The sequence below is a fragment of the Eucyclogobius newberryi genome, unplaced genomic scaffold (assembly GCF_026437365.1).
Source record: "Eucyclogobius newberryi isolate DKJ021-1_F unplaced genomic scaffold, fEucNew1.0.hap1 SCAF_14, whole genome shotgun sequence".
Classification (NCBI taxonomy): Eukaryota; Metazoa; Chordata; class Actinopteri; order Gobiiformes; family Gobiidae; genus Eucyclogobius; species Eucyclogobius newberryi.
This window is the reverse complement of record NW_027315768.1, coordinates 25,575,197-25,599,965: the sequence shown is the minus strand read 5'-3', so window position 1 is coordinate 25,599,965 and position 24,769 is coordinate 25,575,197. Positions and strand designations below refer to the sequence as shown.

At 39.1% G+C, this 24,769-nt stretch overlaps 3 protein-coding genes across 4 annotated transcripts in view; 1 reads left to right on the top strand and 2 right to left on the bottom strand.

Annotated features, from left to right (window-relative positions):
* Nucleotides 1–1,831, bottom strand: part of LOC140359893 (LIM and senescent cell antigen-like-containing domain protein 1) — a 32,213-nt gene extending 30,382 nt beyond the window's left edge. Inside the window, exon 1 of the mRNA XM_072445132.1 lies at nucleotides 1,670–1,831. Coding sequence (XP_072301233.1) covers nucleotides 1,670–1,698 — 29 coding nt within the window. The 5' untranslated portion in view covers nucleotides 1,699–1,831. The remainder of the gene's footprint in view (nucleotides 1–1,669) is intronic.
* Nucleotides 1,832–2,806: 975 nt separating this feature from the next.
* LOC140359891 (GRIP and coiled-coil domain-containing protein 2) lies at nucleotides 2,807–24,762 on the bottom strand. 2 transcript variants are annotated; one of them, XM_072445124.1, is made up of 24 exons: nucleotides 24,564–24,762; nucleotides 24,212–24,274; nucleotides 24,055–24,139; nucleotides 23,894–23,973; nucleotides 23,708–23,812; nucleotides 23,129–23,618; nucleotides 20,471–22,254; nucleotides 19,696–19,753; nucleotides 19,480–19,580; nucleotides 19,302–19,400; nucleotides 16,763–16,882; nucleotides 14,470–14,634; nucleotides 14,141–14,245; nucleotides 13,247–13,409; nucleotides 12,533–12,633; nucleotides 12,333–12,410; nucleotides 11,520–11,657; nucleotides 11,318–11,439; nucleotides 10,520–10,696; nucleotides 9,718–9,926; nucleotides 7,343–7,567; nucleotides 7,096–7,235; nucleotides 4,495–4,696; nucleotides 2,807–3,722 (listed from the first exon to the last, which is right to left on the bottom strand). In XM_072445124.1, the coding sequence occupies exons 1-24, from the start codon at nucleotides 24,567–24,569 to the stop codon at nucleotides 3,649–3,651; spliced, it is 4,890 nt and encodes a 1,629-aa protein (XP_072301225.1). In that variant the 5' UTR covers nucleotides 24,570–24,762; the 3' UTR covers nucleotides 2,807–3,648. The 2 variants fall into 2 exon arrangements, with proteins under 2 accessions (XP_072301225.1, XP_072301223.1); XM_072445122.1 differs by lacking the exon at nucleotides 24,564–24,762 and having other exon boundaries at nucleotides 24,212–24,283.
* tmem223 (transmembrane protein 223) lies at nucleotides 5,238–6,265 on the top strand. The gene has a single exon (XM_072445121.1). It carries the CDS (start codon nucleotides 5,391–5,393, stop codon nucleotides 6,159–6,161), a length of 771 nt encoding a protein of 256 aa, XP_072301222.1. The 5' UTR covers nucleotides 5,238–5,390; the 3' UTR covers nucleotides 6,162–6,265.
* Nucleotides 24,763–24,769: the final 7 nt, after the last annotated feature.

Here is a 24,769-nt window from a genome sequence, read left to right as displayed (position 1 = left end):
CATAAGTAGAATATAATCGAGTATGGCATGAGTTAGATTGAAAAAAGAGAGTTAATAAAGAAAATGTTAAGGCAAAGACTGTGCACGATGCCATTTCTGCTGAAGATGCTCGAATAAGGCACAAAATAATTACAATTATTTAACCCATAACTAAAAATCGCAATTATTTCAAACAATTATTTTGTATTAACCTGTAGATAAAGCACAGACCTCAAATGTTTCATGTTTTGTGATTAGCGTATTTTCCGGACTATAAGTCGCACTTTTTTCATAGTTTTGGCCGGGGTGCGACTTATACTTATATTTATACTTATATACTTATACTCCGGAGCGACTTATATGTGATATTATTTGTTATTTTCACACTTGCAACTGCATTTCATACTCCAGTGCAACTTATATATGTTTTTTCTTCTCTATTATGCATTTTTTTGGCTGGTGCGACTTATAATCTGCTGTGAGTTATAGTCCGGAAAATACAGTAGATAAGTGACTTTAATTAATTGTATTTTTGTAATAACAGAAATAACCATTTTAAATTTGATTAACTGCACAGCCCTACTTTCTGCACTTAAACCTGAACTACAACATTTAAAGGCTCGTTTAGCACTTTTCTGATGGATTCGAGTCAAATATTGGCGAACCCTAAATCCAGAATGCACCAGAATAAAAGCTAAATGGATGTGGGGCTAAACTTAGCTCAGCCGGACACACAGCGACATTCAGCAAAAGGAGGGAAAAGCCATTGAGAAGGAGGTCTCCGGGGAACGGACGCTCAGGAAGTGGTCTGGAAACAGTAGTGTCCAGTTTGTGTGGACATTCCTGACCAGGGAGGAGCGGCCACTAAAATATAAACAAACCCTGCTTTTTCTGCAATGTAAAACTGTGGACCGTCAATGGACAGAAGAATACATTTTTGACGGTGATGGACGTGATTGAAGTTTGGCTCCACTTTATGAGGTTACGCCCACTCACAGAATTTGAAGAGTCGTCAAAATAAGAGAAAATCATGTTCAAGTTGCTTTGGATCAATATGCATAGTGTGACTGCGGCAGCTACTGACTGTACAAGGGATCAATCCAATGCTTTCATGTCATTTCATTCTTCATGTACGACACAAAATTACAAAACTAAATAGCTTTAAATGATAATTTTTTTATCATTCTGCAAGTAGCTTACATACAGTACATGTTTGTATATCTGTAATTGTACCTTAATTGACTCAGTTTCAATACTTTCATTAGTTTTTGTGTCATTATGATTATTATTTATCTTTATAGCTCACACATTACAACATAATAACAACAGTGTCCAAGTAATTTCCATTGTAGATCAATAAAGTTTGTTTGTATGAATGAAAATGTGACACTTCCTTCAAGAGCACACTAGAGGGAGCTCGTGAGGCGATGTCTGAAGTTCAGAAAGAAACTTGAGAAAACAAAAATACTATTAAACTCAAATTAAACGCATAAATACTGTGTCAATTTCAAACCGTTGTTGGGCAAAAGTTTCTCCTGCACAAACGCATCCAAAAGCGGCTGCACGACTGGATAAATTAAAAGTTTTCTCAAGCCTTTCCACGGACAAGCCTTTTTGCTTCTTCGGGTCAAATCACTCCCAACAGCCTCACGAGCTCGTCAGATAAACGCTCCGTGCGCGTTCCACTCACCCGTTTGTCATCTCGTTGATCGCCAGCATCACCGCGGAGTCGTTCTCTCCCGTATTTGTCCCGTGTGAAGCCGCTCGGATCCAGATGTTTCCCCGGGAGCCGCACAATGGCGCAGACTCGGGCCTCGCCTCGCTTACGCTCTGCGTCAAGTCACCTTGGAGCAGATCAGCGTGTCCGGAAACGCTGTCAAAGTAATGCGTTTGGTCATAAATACAAAGTTAAGTACCGTATTTAAATGTAGGTCTTTCTATTTCAATATGATACGGCGGTTTGCATGAGGGCTGTAGTTACCTTTAACTAGGGCTGCAACGATGTATTGTAATAATCGCTTGTGCGTCATCATGTTGACGTTTACAGACTTTAAAACACAAGCCAACATGTTTTATAACCAAGACTGCAGCATTATTAAACTGCTGTGGCAAAAAGCAGTGCTGCCAAGTGTCAATAGCAACAACAAAAAAGGACAAAAAGATTAAGAACATATTTCAATTTCAATCATTTGTAAACTTTCTCAATCTAGAAGCCTTAAGTCGCATATTTTTACTTTATGAGGTTGTCAATAATAATAATAATAATAATAATGATGGGAAAAAAACGCTAACCAGTTAACAATTAAATCGGTCACGTTTTATTTTGAAGAAACCGGAAATGATACTTTTCCCGTCTTGCTTATCTTTTACACATCTGGAGCGCAACAGCGCAGCTTTTTCCCCTCAAAATCCTTAATAATAATAATGTCAGAGTCAAACTTAAATGCAGATTTAGGAACTGTGACATTGATATTGTTACTTTTAAATCAGTAAAAGTCCAAAGCTGCAACTCTGCATCATTTGTGAACTCATGGAACAAGTGACAAACTGGAAACTATTGTGAACTGACATACGCCCCAGACTAAAGATGAGTCAAGTTTTATGATGTTCTGTTGCCAACTCAATGTATTTTGACAAAGTAGTAACACAACGTGGCTCGATAGCGTCATAATGCCTAGAAACTGCATATTTTCTCCATAAAAGGAAAGCGCCAGGTCAAGTCCAGCCTCCTGAAGGGAAAAAGTCAGAGAGACCCCAAACCAGATGACATCACTCAGCATCCTCACAGTGGAATAAATAAAAGGTCAGAAAAGTAATAATGATTCAATAACAGACCCAGTTTTTTATTATTTTTACACATCACAGTCACATTACAGTAAAAAATAATCACCGTATAAATAAACATTAAGATTACGTTCACATTATGAGAATGATTGAGAAAAGCTGCCCACAAGCTGGAGTTAGGAATCAAGAGATTTAGAGCAATTTGATTATGTTATTTCAACCACACTTTACTTTAACCACAAACAAATCTGTATTTAGATTGTTAAATTAGATTTTTTTTTTAATGAAGATTCCTCAACAAACCGATCAGTAACACAAAAGTAAAAACAGAACAACTTAAAACACTACAAAATCTCAAAGCAAGGCAACGGTCCGACTTGAGGTAAACACTAAAACACTCAAATCAAAATGAAATAGTCAGTTATTCTACTTAACTAAACCCCAAACTGCAAGTGATAGTTTATAAACTGCATTTAATTAAAAAAAAAAATTCTGCACTGGCGATCTAACAATTTAAGCATTCTTAATGTAAATGCTATTTGATATAAATAATGTTTCTAGTTTGAGATCATGAGAATATTGTTGGGTTTAGGTAATAATTGAAGAATGCAAAACCTTAAGTAATGTTCCCTTTTAACTGGAAATGCCTTATATTTTTTTAAAAGCAGCAATTCTCACACATTTTATATGATAATTGTGATAATGAATGTTAATCATAGGTATTATACTCTGGTTCTTTTCAGCAAACAACAGTCATCCTTCATTTATTAGTTACATTCATTGGTCCCATATTAACTGGGAACTTAAAAAAGAACTTCCTTTTCAGATTTCACAGAAAATGCTTTAAACGTTTGTGCTTCAAGTGTTTGGTTTGCGTCACTGAACTCATCTGATCCCAGACCAGCTGTGAAGGTACGACGACCAGCCTGAGCCCCTCGATCCAGAGCTCTCTTCTTCACCTACACGTAAAAAAGACATACAATCATTACAAGTTATAATGACATTTTCTTAATAGCAGTGGTGATTGATATGTCACTAAACGGCTGGTATTTGTAACAGTTCATTTTTTATTAAAAGAACCCAATGCATTCTGGGGCTGCAGTAGACTAAAGACTGTCCTGTGCGTTGATTAGTCGACTAAAACGGGGCGCTTCGTGACACTTAAAAACATGCATACAGAGAAATACTAGTCAGCAACATTTTCATAAGTGCAGATTAAAGTGTACAGTCATGCCAACAACTCTGGCTTCTCTTTTCTCCTGTTAACATTTTAATGCTTATTATTATTTGTCTGATAGCTTGTTGTTATGATTGTTCATTGTTCGTTGTTTTATTGTTTTGTGTTTCATCAAACCACCGAGACAAGTTCCTACGTTTTTGAATTTTGTTCATCGACAATGGCAATAAACGCATTCTGATTATGAAAAGGTGAAATATGTGGTCGACTAAGACGCCATTGATGATTAATTGACTAAACATTGAAAGACCTACAGCCTTAATTCAAGCAACATTTGTATTCCGTCTCCTCAGACTTTTATACACATGACAAAAAGATCACCAAACACAAGCCTTGTCATAACATGATGTCATTTGTCAACAACAGATAAGGTTGTGTAAAACTAACACATTTCATTTGGGTTTTGACCACTTCATTTCCACACATATGCTTTTGCCTTCACGGTTGATCAAAATAAACGCAGGCCTCCACGCAGCATCAACTTGAGTGCGTACCTTGTGCAATAGCAGCCAGTTTGCTCTTCTCCTCGGGGCTCAGCTGCAGCATGGTGTGGATGACGGGCAGCAGGGCCTGTCTCTCGCTTCCTGATCGGATGAAGATGAACTGCAGCAGGACGTTCTTTAGATACTCCAGATTGGCAACGCTCTTCTCCCTCTCCTGGTTTCGCTCCAAACGACGCATCTCACTCTTCAACAACTAAGGGACACATGATACAAAAAACATTCCCAAATTCAAAAACGCTGCATTAGTTTTAACTTATTGAAGTGTAATGAAGAAATAACAGTTGCGGCTACTACTGAAAAAGCTGAAATAACACCTGTTTTTCTAGATATTGGACAGTTTTGGACAATATTTTTACCATTACTATGTTTAGAAACTATGAATCGGATAACAGACATGTCTTAATAAAGAATGAATTGAATGTATTGATTATAGGTAAGAATAAATAAATAAAGCAAGATTGCGCTTCTTCCTTTTTTATGTTGTTGTTGAGAAAAATAAACTAAGGATTTAAACCTTTAGCACAGTTGAACATAAATAGCCTTAGATTACATCGTAGACCAACCAATGAGAAAGGGGGGAAATGAGAGCTTAGCTGATATATTATATTGCTTTTTGATCATTTGAATTATGAATACAGTAGATGAAACCGTAAAAAACGTAGGTTTTTCGTAAGCGCAGTTTCTATTTGTCCTATTGCGCTCTCCGTCGTCACGAGTCTACGTCACAACAACATGGCGCTGCCCTCTAGTCTTGAACTGTAAATACCGAGCATGTTTTCATAATCGCAATCGAACAGAAATTTCTTCACAATCACTCCCAAACACGTGTGTTGTGTTATATTAGCACCAGCTTTTAATGTTTTGTGGAGTTATTTTGCACTTTTAAGATGGGTTTGGAGCGTCTCGTCTGCATTTCTTCGCGGTGCTTCTACTCCACGCAGTTCCGCCTTCTAAACGCTCACCAAAACGTCTTTCGAAATGCTTTAGCACAGAGTTTACCCATTAAAAACACACGGGAATGGCTTTGTTCGCGCTTTGTTGGCGTTGTCAAGCGGCAAGAGGCGAGATTGTGTACCTCCGCCTCACAAATATCCCGAGACGTCACTTTGTTTGACCACGACAGGACGCGCTTCTTCCGCCTCCTTTCCATCTTTTGCGGAGGACAATTTGTGTTTTGGACATATTTGGCTCAGTTCGCCTACACGGGGCTGAGGGACACGAGTGGGTCCGAAGTAGACAAGACGAAAACACAAGCGACACCCACAAAAACCACGGGACTTGCGGGAATGTGGAGTGTTGAAATGAACCTCGGATCAAACGCTTGGAGATTCGGATTCACGGCTGGGTGTTTGGCGATCGGTGCGGGGATCGTCGGGCTCGGATTTCTGTTTTGTCGACGCTCTGTGAATCAAGTCATCTTACATCAAGGTGGGAAAATGGTGACGGTTCGCACACAATCGCCTCTCGCACCGGGAAAGGGGCGCAAACTAACCGTGCCTCTGTCTCAAGTCGCCTGCTACGCTCACAGGCAGGAGTCATCTTCATTCATCCCACTCAGGGTCAAAGGGCATAAATTCTACTTTCTCTTGGACAAAGATGGGACAGTCACTAATGCAAAGCTGTTCGATATCACTGTGGGGGCCTATAGAGTCATATGAACTACAAATATGCTTAAAAGACAATAAGCAGCACTTGTCTTATGTCTCTGTCTTATGGTTTGTGACCCAGCTTTCAAATAAAGTCTAAATAGCGTACAAGTAAAATGTGTCTGTTTCCTTGCTGAACTGCACACTGTAATTATATTAGACGGATTAAGATTCAGGTACAGTTTATTGCCCTGTAGAGATGTGTCCTCTACATTTGACCCGTCCTTCACTGTTGCTAGAGTAACCCGTCAGGAGCAGTGGTCACTAGTGCAGAGCAGGCTACTATTGTAGCTGGAGGATTTTTTATTTTTTTTAACCTATTGTACATGTAGTAAAAATCAGTAACTAATCATTATTAAAACTAATATTGAAACTAGATACTCATTTGAGTAAGTATCATGACAAAAGGTACAAAATTTGAACTTTTTTTGTAAGGATTGTTTATTCCGTTGGCTTTTTTGGGAAAGCTGGGTGTGAACTGGGGATGAGAGTGAGAGAGGAGAAAATTGTCAGCTGGAATTTGAATACTGCAGCCAGCAGCACCAACATTTGAACTTTTCTGAACAGTTATAGTGTGTGTTCACACCATAGACTGTAAATATCATGGTTCACACTTGCACAATCACCACATCGGGGACAGGACTAATCCAAGTCCACATCAGGACTAAAATTGGCTAAAAAATTGGGGAAAAGCCCTTAAAATGATCTAGTTGTTGTTATAAATAATGATATATTTTTTAAGTATAGTACTCACATAAATTGTTTTATAAATTATCATTGGCTTTGGATGTCATTTATAATTTATGTAAAGGGGTATACTGCATTTTTGTCAGTGCATAAACAATTACCATTTTTCTTTCCTTGTTATAAACGAGGATGTGATTTTGAGTCCTATAAGAGCTGAAGCAATTTGTAAGTGTGAGGATAATGATACAATGATACGCACAGTAATCTGCTCCATAAGAATTGCATTCGTGGCTTCAGTCTCATGTAGAAGGCTGTTTATGTGATCCAAGCTGCGAGTGGCTATGCTGAGCTTCTGACTCAACTCTTCCTTGGTCGGTTCCACAGTCCAAACAAAAGGCTCTGCAGAGAAAGGCAACAGGAACATTAAAGGAAATGAGTCAGTGTTTTAATCGATGTAAAAAATAAAATAAAAAAAAAAGCTTTGGTAGCTTTGCCTTTAATCATACCTTGTTTGGGGTCGGGTGATGAGAGGAGTTGCTCCAGAGATGGTAGGGGCGTGGAGGCAGGAGACGGGCTCTCTGTCTCTGTCGTCTCCATGCCCTCCCCTTCCTCTCGGGCCATCGACTGAAGGTCACCCAGGGCCATGAAGCCCAGTCCGGTCTGACTGAAGTCTGGGTTTTTACGCTGAGAGTCGGACACAGATTTACGACTGGACTGCATTGACAAAGCACCTAAAAAAAGTCTAAATGTTACTCACATACTTGAGTACAGAGAACACACAAAAAAAAATTTTTTTCGTACAAAGTTAGTGGAAAACTAAATATATTGTCTTTGTTTAAGCCAATCTTTAACAATTTGTATGAAAAACACAATACATAATTATGTAAAAGTCCACAATTTAACTTGAGGTGGGAGGTCCGTCACCTGTTTGGAGATGTATTTGCTTTGACCTGAATATTCCACACATTGAACCTTGCAGGCAAAGCAATAAGACACTCACCAGAAAAGTTACATATGGCACTTAAAGTAAAACATTACATATCAAGATATTGTGACTATGTCTGGATAAAATGTGCATCACTCACAGAGCATTGAACTTAACCATCATTTATCGATTCTCTTTTTAGACACTTTTGTTCTCACTCCAATTAACTATTGTCAAAACAAGTGTAGAAGACGTCACTTCTTTGTCGTGGAAGCTGAAGTTTAGTTTTGTGAATGCAGTATTCTTGCTATGATGTGTTCTACTACATTGTGACAAGAGGGGGCACCAGACACACTGATACATTTGGCTGCCATTAGCGGGACCAAAGTGTTGTGAGTGTGGGTGGACAACAGACCCAAGTATGATTGATGAGCCGGCTACAAAAAGCCCATGCCACTGTACCAACTCTGGCCTGGCATTTTCAAACATCATTTTTAACTATGTGGCTTAGTAGTAGTAAAGCAAGGAAATACATTTTAATTGCATCTTTCTTGGCAGGAGTTTCATCCCAGCGTCCTTGAGAGTTCAAAAATCTAAAATTTGAAAGATTGAAGTCATAAATAAATCAAACACTGATCAATTTGTCATCCATTACTGCTGATTAAAAATATACACGACAACTAAATCATGATTACACAACTAGGCAGATTAATACTTTGATAGATCCCTGTTGCATTTTAAACACAAATCGAATGAATTGGCTGGAACATTAGTTTTAATAAGACAGATTTTGGCCTCATATTCGGGGGTTAAAGCTCCGAGTGAGCATGTGCGAGTTACTAATGATGATCCTCTCCAGATGTAGCGAGGAGACGATTGCCATACTGAGAGGCGGGAAGGAGCGCTGGGAGCCGTGGCAACACCTGGACCGACCGAACACACAACGAAGTGCACACAAAATACACACACGCACACACTGGCACACACGCGTTCTCAGTCATTGGATGCAGTTATTTTGGTGGTGTATGCGGAGGGCAGCTGGGTGGGAGGTGAAGAATGAGCTTCCAGAGCTGCTTCGATGGTAAACACACAAACCTTGTGTGTCTCTGTCCATCTCACATAAAAACCCTCAAAACTTTTACTTTATATCAAAACAAGTTAGTGTGTATGTATACTACAAATCCAGCTGCAGGGCATCACAGTAAAACATATGCTAAATACAGTGATGGGAAGAATATATTATTGTGTAAAAACATAACGTAGGATTAATACAGCTTTGGGGCAGTTTGTTACGCATTTATCTATAACTATCTAAAGAAGAAAACACTCCACAAGAGCAGCGTTTTCTGCGTTTCTCACTAATGTTGTGCAGTTCGAAGCTTAAGTTGCATGAAAAAATATCACAATGTATTCCTGTAATTTTTGGAACAAAACTATTCTGAACACCACAAAGAAAGGAGTAACTGTACCAGACACAGTTACTCAAAGGTAGTGTTGTGATGCATATTTTCATTACTTTTCATGTATTTAGTTACTTCCCAACACTGGCTGTATGTCAGTGCTTTATGACGAAAAGGGTTTGGTCACAGCACACATACAAGGCTCCCAGCTCTGGCAATTGGCTGAATGTCTTTCCCCACTCTCCATTCCATTTATTTCTGTACTAATAAAGAATACGTGCCAAAATATAATTAATAAACATCAGGTGCAAATTAATGACTAGTCCCAATTATAGACGGTGCATGTTTGGTATGTGTTTGTCAGGGTAAAACAGCTTCTTTTGGTCAATGATACATAAATAAATTCAATATACAAAAGAAACAGCAACTCAAGATGAACAAATGACTTGTGTAAACATTGAAAAAATAATAAAAATATTAGAAACATTTTTTAAGTTCCCGCACAGCAAAGTGAGTTCACAATAGACTCTAGAGTATTGTTTTTGTGCACACTCACTGGTCTGGCTCTGCAGGCTGAAGAGCTGCTCCTCCACTCGGCTCAGTTGTCCCTGCAGAGTCTCCACTGTGGCTCTGTGCTCGTCCTGGAGCTTCCTCAGCTGCTCTCTGTACGCCTGACGCTGGGCCTCGATCTGAGACAACAGGTCCGTCTGCACCTGCGACGCCTCCGACCGCAGACTCACGTTTTCAGACTGCAGCGTGAGGAGCCTAGACGAGCAGAAGAATATCAAACCTGTTTAGTGTGTGTTGTGAAGGAGCACAAGAATGTTTATTAATGTGAAAGGTACACATTTCAAGTATTTTGTACTTGAAAAGTTACTTATAAATAGGGTTGTCACAAACTAGCCATCAAGTCGACTAGTTAAAAGGATTATTTCTATTGTATGTCGAGACTTTTAAATGCTTTTTAATACCAATCAAATAAAGGTTGAAATACAGTATGTGCGACTGAAAGTTGCTAGATAGAGTATATTAATTTAATAATGGCGCTGTCTTAGTTATAAGGTCTTTTCATGTGTTTTGGAGTCTGTACAGTCCAGATAACAATTGCAATTATCAAAAAATATGACTATAATTATTTTTTAGTTTACTAGTCACGATTAGTCATATGAGTACTTGCTGAAGTTTGAATCTGCAATCAGCAATAAAAAAAACATTTAACTATACAATTGTACCATTGATTCTATTTTAAATGTACGTACTATGAACCAGTCACTTAGTAAAACGTATGTATTGTCATGTATATGTATGTCAGTGGAAACCCGCCGCCTGTAATCAGGGGTCCCCAGCGTGTGTCTGACCTCTCACGGAGCTCGGCCTCTTTGCTGATGGTTTCTTGGAGGATTTTGTTGTGCCTCTCGAGCAGCGTGTCGTGTTCGCTCTGAAGCTCTTGCAGTTCGGACGTGGTGCTCTGAAGACTCTGCTGGCTCTCGCTCAGCCTGGACCGAAGCGCCTCCATCTGAGAGGACAACTGCTCCCTGGACAGAGTTATGACAGATGCTGACTCGGATCACAAAAGGTGCGTTTACATATGTATGACATCAAAACTGGGATTAAATTGCGATTTAACTCATAACTAAACTGGATTGTTTGAGCTGGAAGACTGAATTCTATGGTAAAATTCACTGTCTTTCTGTCAGATTGCAGATTTGTTGACATTCCTTTTGTGTTCATAACTCTGTAATTAATGGTTTTATTCACATGAAACAAAAACTGCCACAAAGTTCAAAGTCCTTTCTGTATGTACTAATGAACAAAAAATAATTTAGTTTTCACTCTAGCTTCTTATAGCTTTAGAAAATGGTGCCATTGTTCAATCCAAAACACGTAATTGTTGCGAGTTGAAAGGACTAATTCATCCCTAACAAATAATTATATGGTTCAACATTTGTAGAGAAAAAAAAACGGTCAATCTGGCACAGATTTACTAGAATGTGAACACACTTATATAATATAGCATAACAACAACAACAACAACAACAACAACAACGTCTGTTATTATTTATAGTTTCACCCAAGTGACTTCACCTGATGCAGACACACAAAAAGTACATTGTGGATTCATTCAGGAGTACTTCTATATCTTGTTACAGAAGTACCTTTCAGTTTTGCTTGAATCTCCTTCACTCTGCGAGGACGTTTTGCTCTTCTGTTGTTTGAGGACATTATGGACTCGCACTTTGTAGCTGTCAAACTCACTTGCCGTCGCTACAAGTTCAGCCTGAAACGTAAATGTAAACAAGCCATACATAATATAACATAATATAACAAGTTAAGACATCAAATTGAAGGTAAATGCACCTTTGCGTTGTCCCTATCTGTCTGGAGGCTGCTGACTCGCTGTTGAAGGGAGGAGCTCGTCCGTTGGTGCTGCTCCAGAGCCGACCTCAGCTGCTCCTGCAATCGATGGCGCTCGGCTGTCAGGTCACACACTTCAATCTAAACAAGGGAGACACACGTACACTCAGAATATAGTAGCAATAATTCAAAAATCTCAATGACAGCGTATATATCAAATCAAACTATAATATCCTTTGCTTAAATGCATTGTTTTGTTGCAGCAGTTGCTTAAAAAAAACTGTGGGAACAAGATAGACATCATGTGTTCAAGTTTTTTGTACTTTTTAACAATTGCATCTTATCTCTTATCTCTCTTTGGAATAAGTACTTATTCGTAAAAAGGCTTGTCAAGACGTTTTAAAAGGGAAAAAAAATATCATATCTATAATTCAGTTTGAGTCTTAAAAATATCACAATAAATATTGTACCCTGAGATGCATATTGTGAAAACATTGTACCAAAAGAATTGGATATTTTTACATCCCAAATAAGCACAAATTACAACTAAGAAACCCATGTCCAATCACTGGTTTAGTTATAAAATAAATCAGAAAACGTTATCAATCCTCAAGTGAAATGATTCAGTTACTGCAGTTGCAATAAATATCCAAAACACAGTCATCCACAATAGTCTCTTCTTGTGTTTCAGTATAGTGTTATGGACTTTGAGGATTTCTGACAATTCAAAGAAGGAATATTTTTGTTTTGAATAGACGCTTGCTACAACAAAACCAACATTTTTAGTTTCTCTGAAACCCTTGAATAGTGTGCTACCTTTGATTTTTCTAGTTGCTGCTGGTTCGCCTCTAGCTCTCCTCGCAGTGATGCTTGTGCCATCATTAGAGAGGACTCCTGTAGGTTTAGACACAGCACATGTGATCAATTATTTCTTCAAGGCCACACCCAATATCCCAGTTACATAACATTGTTTAAATTAATACTAGTGCAGACACAAACATAGCAGTCACACAGACCTGTTTCTTGGCATCAGCTACGTCTTTCTTGGTCTTAACCAGCAGCTGTTTCATCTTGGTGGTCTTCTCCTCCCCCTGATCCAACTGGGACTTCAGGGACTCTGGGGACACGCGGATACATGCACATAAGTGAGCATGGGCTTGTTAAAGTGGCATTAATGAGATAAATGTTGAGCATTTCTATTAAGGAAGTGCCGGCAGTATCACAAATGGGTAAAAATAGTAAATTCCTTTTTTTGTGTGCGCGTGTGTGTGTGTGCGTGTGTGTACATTTCACATACAGCATTTTAAATTTTGGACTAGAGCTGCACAGTATATTGCAATCAAATCAGAATCACAATTTGAGTTGGTGCAATTATTTAAATCCCAAAAGATGGAATTATTATTGTTGTACAAACATGCTCTGAAATGCACGTGATTCTTATATATATAGTTAATCAGCTCATATTTCACATCTAATGCTCCTGGAGTTATTTACAATGTGTACTCTGAACAGAATCCTACATTTGTACAAATTACAAATCTAACCACAATCACAAAACTGTCAGATTTGTGCGGCCCAATTTTGACAATGAGTCATATTCAACTAAAATGACCAAAACAGTAAATAAGCATTAACAATATCTATGATGTTTGTTCATATCCCAAGTGCACAACAGAACAGAACACAGTAAACAATAAACAAGTGAAAACAAAAATGCATTAAACAGTAACCTATTTCCTGTTTGAGCGCCCCCTCGCTGTGGACGAGAGAGTTTATTTGAGACTTTAACTCAGAAACTCGTTCTTCTCCGTCGGCCAGTTTTCCATTGAGTTCTTTGACAAGTCGTTCATAATCAGCCATCTCCATGTCCAGAAGGGAGTTCTGCTGCGCCTCCTGCAGACAGGGGAAAGAAAGCGTGGAGTTCTAAATCATCTTGGGTTCTGCTCTATAATTAGATCTGTGGCTAGAGGTGGGCAGTATATCCACATTTAGATAATATTGTGAATGCTGTTTTAAAGATAGGCTACATTTTAATATTAAACATATTTGTATAAGGTGATACTACAGCACTTTTTTGATTAATTTGATAGACATTTAACATTTGTCTGATAAGTAAACCTAAACTAATACTTCCAAATACTTCAGAGAAAAAAGAAAATCGAGACATACATCCCTTTCTATTTTATTTATTTATTCTATTGAGACGGTAACAGTGCACAATATACATTAACCTTAACAAGAGAGATGGATTTTACCAGGTTCTAGCTCCAGTGCAAATTTCCACAATGTCCAGCTTTTTCAGAGGAGGAGCCTAATGTACACATTTTCAGTGGCTAATATTATCAATTTTATATGTCTGCTCAAATATTTAGTGTCTATCAAATGTCACTACTGTTATTTCCCCTAACCTGGTTGTCACGTGACCCTGGCCTCCTGTCGGCTCTACTCTGACCTTCTCTACTCTGAGCTAATGGAACTGTACCTCCGCTGCCTTCAGCCATAACCTGCTCTTTCATTGAGAGCCGCTGCCGTTGCCTCGAGGCGGCCATCACCCGTCGAGCCGCTTGACTGGACCACTGAGACTCTGAAAGCCCTTTGTACCAGGGACAGGGGGGTCACTGTACCTTACGTAGCTGCTCCAGTTCCTGTGCGCTCTGCTGGGACTGCTGCTGCTGTCTGCGGAGCTGCGCCGTCAGATCCTCCACCTCCTTTGTGACCGAGGACAACTCCTGCAGGAGAAATCATTTTTTTAACTTTATAAACACAAAACAAAAAACACGGCACAGAGAGAACAAACATGCACAGTAGCACAAATAATAATTCATGCTTCTGCTGCTGCTGTATGAACATATCTAGACCCTCATAGGCCTTTGATATGTCTCCATGTCTTCTCCAACATCAGAATTCCTTTAAAACTTGAGGTCAGTTGTAAAACATGCTTGATGAAACCTACCTTCATCTTGTGTTCCTTCAGAGTCCTCTCAGCCACTACGTCTCTCTCCAGGCTGGACGTTTGCTTCAGAAGATCCTGGGTCTGAGCTTCCAGCTGCTTTACAGAGTTTCTTGTGGTCTCCATTGAGGCCATGAGGTCATCTTTCTCACTCGTCAGCATCTCAGTCTGTAAAAACGCACAGGAAATGTGGATATTTAAGAAATGAGCGTTATCTAGTAGAGATAAAATGAAAACTCAGAAGATGACAAGTTTGCAAATCACATCACTCACACTGCCTCATAAACACACATACGGAAGGGCATCAGGGGTACTTTGACAAATCCCAGTTTGCTGTGGCATCATTAATTGCTCAAAGGTATGAATCCAAAGCTAATAAGTAAATATGGCGTTTTGAAATGAGAAATCAAATTCCCATGAACACATGTGACACAGTAGGAAGTCACTGAGGCGTGTCTGACATCTACAGGCGCTGTGGGCTTTCTCTCTCCCCATCTCCACTATCTGTCAGCACAACGCTGAAGCTACGATCGGTAAACAAAGATGTCCAGATGCGTTTTTGAGATCCCTGACTGGATTTCTGTTCTGCCTGATCCCTCAGAGACCTAAAACACACATTAACTAAACCTGCGTCTAAGAAAAAGTCATTGTTGTAATGGCACAGTTGGCAGATGGGGGCCACGCGTCGCTCCATTTACCTGCCTCTGCTTTTCTCAGCGGAAAAAAAGACTGTTACAAGATTGCAGTCTATGTATATTTTTCTATCATGCTTTGTTTTTACGGCTCATCCAGTCACGTCTGAGGTGCCATTAAAAAAAAAACGCACAGTATAAACAAAGTAGAAAAAGCTTCAGTTGTAGTCATCTGGACTCAGTTTGAAAAAATAGACGTTTCGACTCTCATCCAAGAGTCATTTTTCTACTATGGAACACGCCTGGACGAATGAGGGATTACACCGACATATTTCCAAGAATTTTGGGCCAAAAACCTTGGATTTAGTTCGGGAACTCGAACAGTATAAACAAAGGTTTTCCTCCATGGAATAAAATTAATCTCAAAGAACTACTGTATGCTTTGAATAAATATGTCGTTAAATTATGTACATATTTGGCATAAAGTAATTTTCACTTATATAACTGGGGTGCGGGAATTTCAATGCACGAAAGCAGGAAGGCAGGATTCACAAGTTAGCTCACTCCATATATTCTCTTTTTGCTGCTGTTCAATATAAATTAGTCGACTAATATGACACAACAATTTATGAAATGTTTAAACGCCTGACGAAACAATGGCATAACTAAACAAACACATACACACTGAATGCAGCAACATGAATTATACTAATGTAAATATTGTATAGATGTGTGTGTGTGTGTGTGTGTGTGTGTGTGTGTGTGTGTGTGTGTGTGTGTGTGTGTGAGATAGTGTTTTGGAGTGGGACTGGCTGAATGATTGTATTAAAATATCTGAAATGTATACTGAACATGTATTGTATTTTATTGGTATGAATGCCATTTTTGATCCATCTGTCCAGGGACTGGAAATGAGCAACTTTGCTATAACCTGGCACAAGCATCTTTCCTGTAGGTCAATGTTTTACATGCATTTCCCCTGATAAATAAACTACCGGTATTAAACTAAAACACCAATACCAATTAATCCACTAAAGACCTACAGCCTCATCTCCAAGATCACCCTTAAAAAAGAAATTTCAATCCGAGTTGGTTGGTAGAAAGATATATACGGTATTCATATAGAGTTGTAAAGTTGGAATTTTAAAGTTTGATTTGATATATTTATGAGTAGATGGTAGATGCGAAACCTGTTCCCTCCTTTTCCTTACCTGGCCTTTGTTCCACCAGTGTTTAATTCAATGTAAAGTAAGTAGAAAAACCTTGTCCACCAGCACCACCAAGTTTATTTGCTTATTTTTATTTTTGTTGTATTTCTTTTCTAATTATTGTATATTCCTCCCACAAAATCTCCAAATGTCATCTCATATGGGACATTTAACAAAAAGGGAAAACATAACACGAGTAATGTTGGTAAAATAACAGTGTAAATCAGATGTGCTCTGGGTTATAGCTATCGGAGAGATGTACGGCTGGACAAAGTGGGGTTGATTTAGTGTCGGGAGAGAGCGGTGTGCGTGCGTGTGTGCGTGTGTGTGCGCGTGTGTGTGCGTGTGTGTATGTGTGTGTGTGCGTGTGTGTATGTGTGTGCGCGTGTGTGTGCGTGTGTGTATGTGTGCGCGTGTATGTGTGTATGCCCGTGATTGAGTGTGTATTAGTTTCACCTGTGCCACGGCAGTGCTGAGTCGTCTGGTCAGCTCAGCGATCTGTCTCTCTGCCGCCTCCGTTCGCTCTCTCTCCTTATCCAACTGCTCCGTCTGGCTGTCGTAATCGATCTGCAGATTCTACGCACGCAAATAAACAGTGCCCATTTGTTGCAACAATTAATTCATTTGATAGAAGGATAGGCCTATATTCAAAGTACATTTTGTGATTTGAATGCAAGTACACTTTTTTTGTCCATGTAGAGAAATTTGTCCACTACATTTGACCCATCCTCTTGTTCCCAATTACTATGGTATGTGCATGTTTTAGGTTGATTGGGGAGCTCATTAGAGCCAGAGGAAATCCATCCAGAACAAAGTTGACACAGAAATGTACAAGAGATCAAACAATTAATCAGTTGGCAAAAATACGGTATAAGGAGCCAATATTTGCAAGTTTTAGTACTTCAGCCTTTCATCTCCAGCTGATATATTCTTTGGGCCAACCAGCTGCCTAAAGAATATGCATAATCTGTATATGAAGGCTTTATTACAGCTCTCCCATTCAGTTTATTGTCAAACAGGGTCATGGATGAATTCAACTTCCAACTAAAATTGAAGGAATCAATCAAATACACCTACATATAGACACAAAAATATCAGCAGTGCTTATCAGCCATTTGTTTATCTGGATTCTAATCAATGGGTAATAGCACCTCTAATGTAAAAACAAATATTGATCGATCTTAAAAATGCACCCCAAAGCAGGAATCAAAACTTCTGTGAGGCAAGAGTTCTTGTTATTCAGCCACTGCCACATCCAAGAAAACAAAAACGTTTTACATAAAGTACTATAATAAACCTAGTCATGTAATAGGTATGGTGATCTGTTGAGCCAGTGATTGTCAGTGTCACTGTAAAATCATAACAATTTATAACAGCAATGATCATACTCATAAAACTGAGCGTTGTGATATCCTTTTTATCCATTTATTCGCTGAAGTTTGTGTGAAGGTAAACACTATGGCTCTCAGCTTTAGTCTAAACTTTACCTCGTCATTAGACACAACAGAGCGGTTTCCTCCATAAAGCAGACCCAGTCGTAAAGCTGGGCGCTGCCTGGGGACGGATTAGGGAGTCTGTCAGCCAATTAGCCGCAGAAAAGCACCATTTATAAGTCATGATATTGTACCTTTCTGTGGTACGCTTTTAGATAAGATAGTTATGAAAATGTGTTTACGTTTTTCCTTTTTTGAGAAAACTTTGCACAGTGCAGTACTAGAATTCAAATAAAATTAGAGCTAAAGCACCTTTTTGATTGTGACGTTGTCTTTTAGGTTTTGAAGGACAAATTGTACATTATTATAAGTTATTATGTTATTATGTGTATTGATATTGGCCTTTAAACATGCGCTTGTGCATCTTTGCTAAGGTATCTTATGGTTTAGAAAGTAATGTATCTATGGAAAACCACACGTTAACACCAATCCAGATATAGGGTAACGCAACATCTATTGGTGACAGAGTGAATGACAAAACAAAAGCTACCCTTCCCCCGGCACGCATAAGCATGTAGCTGCAATTTGAAAGCAGAAATGAGCTCAAAATGAGTCAGATATTGATTTAGGGACAGTACAGGAGATCTTAAAAACAGTACAGAAGCTTTACCTATGACGTCACAAAAGAAGCACAATATGTGCCCCGCCGCCGCAATTGTCGGACCATGTCGGCCTCGGTGAAACTGAGAAAAACAGCATTTTACTTTTTTCCCCCCAAATTTGTGATTTTAATTTTTTTGCAGAATTTGCTAGTTGAAGTTATGAATAAGCCCCTGTGTGCTTCAGATAACACTATTGGTTGTCTTAAACGTATACATTAAGCTGTTAAAAATGTGGAGTTTTCGGGTCTTTTTCCTGTTCTCCTGGGGGGCGTCACCTTTTTCTAGCCAACGTGTTGTTTACATTTTCCACCAATCAGCTGTGATCCCCATGGCAGCTGCGTGCTCCGTGTTTTCCTCTCATTCCTCCAGACCGTCTGCAGAGCACAGTCTTCAGAGCTTACATTTCCTGGACTACATTGCAACGGAATTTTTCTGGTTACGATATTATCGTAACCAGAAAAATGGTAATAGTGCTTTTCTACCTTCAAAGCACTCAAAGTGCTTTACATCAAGTAACCACTCCCCCATTCACACACAGACATGGGGGGTAAGGCAGGTTAAGTGTCTTGCCTGAGGGCACAACGGCAGTATTCACACTGTCGAGAGCGGGATACAAATCCAGGTATGTTTTTGTTGAAGGAATACAATAGCCATACCGTGGGGATGGGCCTGATTAGTACTTAGATGCCTCCAGTGTCCATGTATGCTGGTGTATGAAAGCAAGTGCGTTTGTGAGAGTGAATGCGGGATAGCGAATGGAAATAAGCCCATGACTACAATCCAGCGTGTTTAGAGCATGTGTATAATTTATGTTCATCAACAAACACTGACCCCACCAAATAAAGCAAATAATAATAATGATGATTATGTAACCAAAGCATTGGGACTATTAGAACATACCTTGTAGCCTTCAGCCCCGTGAATGATATCCTTCATTGAGCTGCTCACTTTCTCACGCTCAGCTTTCAAACTCTCTATTTCTCCTTTAAGGGCTACAACCTGGAAAAAACAGCATTGCAATAAAATAACCTGCATTGCTTTATGTACATGATGTAAAGGTTTAAAATATTGTTCTGACCTCTTTCTTGCTAATGTCCAGCTCCTTCTTTGCTTTAACAGCCACAGCTTTGATTTTGTTCATCTTCTCGTCCTTGTCTTTGCGCCCTTTTTCCAAAAGGGCTAAATTACAATGACACAAATGGCCATTAATAAGAGTTAGTGGCACATGTATAAAAACATTTTACATCAAAAAATCTGCAGTTGTTTAAAAAATATATATTAAAAAATATGTTACCTATTTTCTCTGTGAGGCCGCTGTCAGCATTTTCAGAGGAGGTAGAAGGGGCTGCAGACTTTTATGAGAAAAAAAAATTAGGCCACCATCTCCAATAATGCAAAGGTTCAGTTGCGTTTTACAGAATCTATCCATTTATTGAATTTTTCCCAAATGGCTGCCGAGTAAACCAAGTCAAGTTAAATTTAAATGGAAGGTAATAAATTACTTTTCAACCTTCCTGGATAATTGGCACTAAAAGCAAAGACTATTCATTCAGAAACTAAAGGCAAGGCCTGTGAAGGGTCATGCTTAAATGCACAAAAACAACAAACAATTAGGCCCGTCACGATAACGATTATACCAACTTATCATTCAATATATGAGAGATGGAACAATATTTTTGGGGGAACTTTGTATTATTTTTTATGTACTGTAAGATTTGAAATGTAGAGGGTTGAATAAGTAACTTCTACAACTCATAATAGACAGAAAGTAAAGTAAAGTAAAGTAAGACGTGTTATATCCAACCATTTATGGCCATGCTGCATTTTATATTCAGGAAAAGGTTCATGGAGATTTGTCCTGCTTCAAGGTGTTGTGTTGATGACAGAATAGTTTGAATATATTGCACAGAAAAACAAGAGTGAAACAAAACACAAACACACAAACACAAACACAAAAAACGCCACATGCCCAGATCATTTTTCTATAATGCACATCTAAATTCTTGGGACGCATGAGCAGAACATTCAAAAGAAATATGTTATTTTGTTATAATCAATTCATTACAGACCTGCAGAGCTGTGATTTGGTCCTTCAGTTGAGATATGAGTGTGTCCTTCTCCGTCAGCTGGTCTCTGTATGCTCCCTCCATCTGTCCTTCTATCTGATGTCCCTCTTTTTCTTCAGTCAACAGTGAAACTTTAGCATGTAGCATTTGATTCTCTTCATTTATCTTCTTATTTATGGCCTTCATATCTTCTAGGTCTTTTTGCAGACCCTCAACATCTTTCATCACTTCTTCAAGATTACTTTGCAGTTCAGCTTTCTCCTTTTCTACTTCACTAACTTGACTCTGTAGCTCGTTTAGCACAGTTAGCCTGACCTCTTCCTTAGCTTCTTCAAGATTCGCTTTCAGCTTGTCTCTCTCCATTTCCAGCTCTTCAATGCGGATTCTCAGCTCCTGTATTTCCTCTGTTGAATTTCTAACCCCCTCGGACTGATCTTGCTCCAGCGTTGTGATATTTTCACTTGCTTTTGCAGCTTCTTCCGTTAGCGTAGTTAGCTTAGCCTCAAGCAGACTCCTTTCAGATGTCTCCTTTTCCAATTCAGATTCTAGCGCCGCCATTTTGGATCCTGACAGTTTCTTCTCCTCCTCCATTTTGACAAGTTGCGATGATGCCTCCACAAGTTTCCTAGTTAGATCATCGTTTTCAGCTCGAAGTTGTTCTTGAGTCTGATGCAGTTTATCCGTCTCCTCCTTTAGGCCACCTTCTAGCGTTTCACTCTGTAGCCTTAATTGTTTCTCCTGGAGCAATGCCTCAATTTCTTTGGCTTTCTCATGCTGATATTTCTGCATTTCCTCTTCTTGAACCTGAAGCCGAGACTGCATATTGTCATACTCCTCATTCAATTCCTCTACTTTTACTTTGAGGTCTTTGTTCATATTTTCTTGTTCCTTCAATTGGGAAACTATGTCATCTTTCTGCATCGTAGCTTCTTCCAGGGAATGTCTCATTTCAGATGCTAATGCCGTTTGCTCTTCAATAGTTGCTTGTAATTTCTTCTGCTCATTTGGGAACGCTTCAGCTTTTAGTTTTAGCTCTTGTAGGTTTTCTGAGATGGCATTTTTCTCATCTGTAACTTCCTTCACTTTCGCTAACAGCTCATCCTTCTCTTCATTCAGCTGTTGAATCTTATCTTGCAGCTCTTTTATAGCAATGGCCCCTTGCTCCTTCATGGAATTGTATTGAGCGACAAACTCTGTAGTCTTCTCGCTTAGCTTCGTCTCAAAACCTTGCAATATTCCTCTCGTGTGGTGATACTCGGCCATAACGGAGTCTCTTTCTCTGGTCAACTCTTCACATTGGGCCATTAAATCCTGGTTAAGCTTTTGCTGCTCCACTAGTTTTGATATGTTTTTGTCTTCTTCAGCGGCGTTTACGATTGCCTCTTTGGATTCTTCAATAGGTTTTCCATCTTTTTCACTTAGTGGTTGGTCACATACATCTAAAGTTGTGGTTGATTCTCCAGCATTACCGTCCTTGTTCATTTGTAACTCATCTATTTTAAACTCCAGCTCCTCCCTCTCTGTCTGAAACTCCTCCCTGGCTCTTTCCAGCTCCGACTCCAGTTCTCCTTTAAGATTCATGAGCAGAGTCAGTTCATCCTGTAACATGGTGTTCTGGGCTTGAAGATCTTCTAACGCTTCTCTCAGTTTTCCCATTTCCGTCTCCTCTTCACCATCCACGTGTGCAGGGGAGTTCTGGATGCGACGGGACAACTCCAACATTTTAGCAATGCCAGAACCACGAGCGGGTTCCTCGTCTTCCTCCTGGACATCCTGCAAATAGCTGTCTGTAAATGAAAGAATAATGTTTGTTAGAATGTGATTTTAAATGTGTGTGAATGCACTTTATTAATATATTATGAGTATTATTTAGTCTAAAATTATTGTTTATTATTGGTGTTATCTGAATGCCAGCATGCTTTGTAAATACATTTACATTTGTTTTGAAGATTTATAACCGCCCTATATAATCTCCCTACGCAAAACAATGTCATTTTCTCTCAATTTGATTCACAAATGTATTAATTTATGTTGAGAGCATGGAAACCAAACCATCATACTAAAACATTCAGGCCAAAGTGGTAGGAACTTCAGGGAAAGCTTAGAAACCTCTTATAATCGGGCTACTGGGAAGCAAGTAGCTCTACTAAAAAGGTACGTTCTCACTTGTTTTTATTTGATCCTAAATTGAGTCAATTTTAGTCTTGAAGTGGACCTGGTTTGGTCCTTTTCAAATCCTTGTTTAGTCCTGATCTTGTCCTGGTTAAATTTTGGGTTTAGTCCCAATCTTAATGCGTTGAATGTACAAATGCTTAGGATATAGTTTGCAAGTTTAAGATGTACAGGTATATACTGTTTTATGACGGGCTGATGTGCAATTTCAGTGCACAATATGCAAATGTGCCATTTCCCTGTTATGTGTGAATTTACATTTTGTGTTGTTCTCATCCAAACACATTTTATTGCATGTTGACTGTGTGTTAACTTGTATATGACAACAAAGCAAGGATAAAATTATTGATTTGAGAATTTAGCTTTGAGAAATATAAATGGATACAACATGCTTGAACCAATTTAACAGTCAAACATTTAGTTATGCAACAATCAAAGCCAATGATGGGAGGTAGTTTGTGTTGTTCTATAATCTTCCAAAGGTCATACCTTTGAGTGCCAGTTGCTCTGTGAGTTCTTCGTGCAGCACTAGCAGCCGGTCCCGTTCGATCTCAAAGTCTTCTTCCAAAGCTCTGATCTCTTCCTCATGTTGGAGACTCCTCTGGCTCAGCTCCTCCCTCAGGTTCTCCACCTCCTGTTGGGCCTCGGTTAGCTCCGTCTGGTGACTCTCCTGGAACTTGGTCCTCTCCTCAGACTTCTGCTTTTGCACAGCTTCAAGTTCTGCTCGAATGCTTTTTAATTCAGCCTCCAAACAACGCCGGACCTCTTCAGAGCCTTCCTGTTCTTTACGATCCCTCTGGCATTCACGCTCCCTCTCTCTGTCAATCTCTTCACGCTCTTTTAGTAATTTCTGGAAATAAGTTACTTCTTCCTTGTGTTTATTATTTGACTCTTCAATGCTAGTTTCAAGGATCTTAATCCTCTTTTGATGGTCCTCTATCACACGATCCAAGTCTCCTTGAAGTGCTGCCATGTGTCCCTATCCAAAATATTTCACATTATTGTAGTTTGAAAAAAATGCCTGCACAATGTACATATATTTTAAAATTAGGAGGTAGCATTGCTTACCTTCCCTTCTTCCTTTGTCTTCTCTAATTCTTTACGACATTTTGTAAGGCTTTGCTGGGTTTCTGCTCTCTCCAATAACAATGCATCCATTCGCTCAGTCAACTCCTGTTGTTCAGCATCCACAACATTTATTTTAGAACAGCAAAGAATAATGTAATAGATAACTTTCAATGCTAGAAAACAAACCTGTATTAACATGGCATCTTCAGAGCTGCTCTTCCTGGGATCTGGTTGTTGTTTCAGTGTTTCCACTTCTTTCTCTAAATCTGAGCATAAAAATCATTCTTTGTTTAATTTATTTCCTACAGTAACATACATAAATAGACAGGATCTCTGCTTAGTGTTACCTGCACATTTGCTCTTTATTTTTTGTATTGCAGCCATCTGCTTTTTGGCAAATTTGATCAAGTCATCTTTGGATAATGTATCCAACTATGAGGGGGTAAAAAACATTGTTTGAGAAAGTTGACATTTTCGCACCAACAGGCAAAGTATTGAGCCCACCTTAGACTTATTTGCCCCTGATGGAGATGCAGCCACAGCCTCTGGCCCAGTGCCACTTGTGTCCTGCAGCATAGAAACTCAACATAAGCAACAGCAATGCTTCACTGAGTGTTTGACAGTGTGGCAACATCAATATAGATTTTATTTACTGTTAACATTGTCAATGGTGAAATGTATGCGCCATCTCTTGGCCATCTCTCTCTTTATATTCTCCCTCCACAACTTATTTTAAAGAACGGGAAACATATGATACAAGTTATTAGATACTGTTGAGTCAAAAATAGTCTTTATAATGGAGTTCGTGAGACCAAATTGAGGCTAAGGCTAATCCTGTGGCTGTGTGTATATTTACCTCCATCTTTGTGGCTCCGCTGTTTTGCGTCTTCTCACTCGAGTGACAAGCCCCAAAGGTGCGCTTTAAATCTAGATGACACAGTCCAAGATAAATCCGCAGTTCTTTTCGTTTATCTGTGACTTTAGAGGTAAAACATCTCCTCTGTTTTGGGTTTGAGCTCGAGCGAAATGTACCGAGCCGCGACTTCCGCAATCGTCAGCGTA

What these genes read in the sequence shown, in the direction of transcription:
- tmem223 (XM_072445121.1), top strand. Translation starts at nt 5,391, where the DNA reads ATGGGTTTGGAGCGTCTCGTCTGCATTTCTTCGCGGTGCTTCTACTCC.
- LOC140359891 (XM_072445122.1), bottom strand. Translation starts at nt 24,283, where the DNA reads ATGCTGCAGGACACAAGTGGCACTGGGCCAGAGGCTGTGGCTGCATCT. An exon ending in AATAAAGAGCAAATGTGCAG is followed by an intron (nt 23,974 to 24,054) that starts GTAACACTAAGC and finishes TTTTATGCTCAG; the next exon opens with ATTTAGAGAAAGAAGTGGAA. An exon ending in GAGGCCGAGCTCCGTGAGAG is followed by an intron (nt 9,927 to 10,519) that starts GTCAGACACACG and finishes CTGCTCGTCTAG; the next exon opens with GCTCCTCACGCTGCAGTCTG.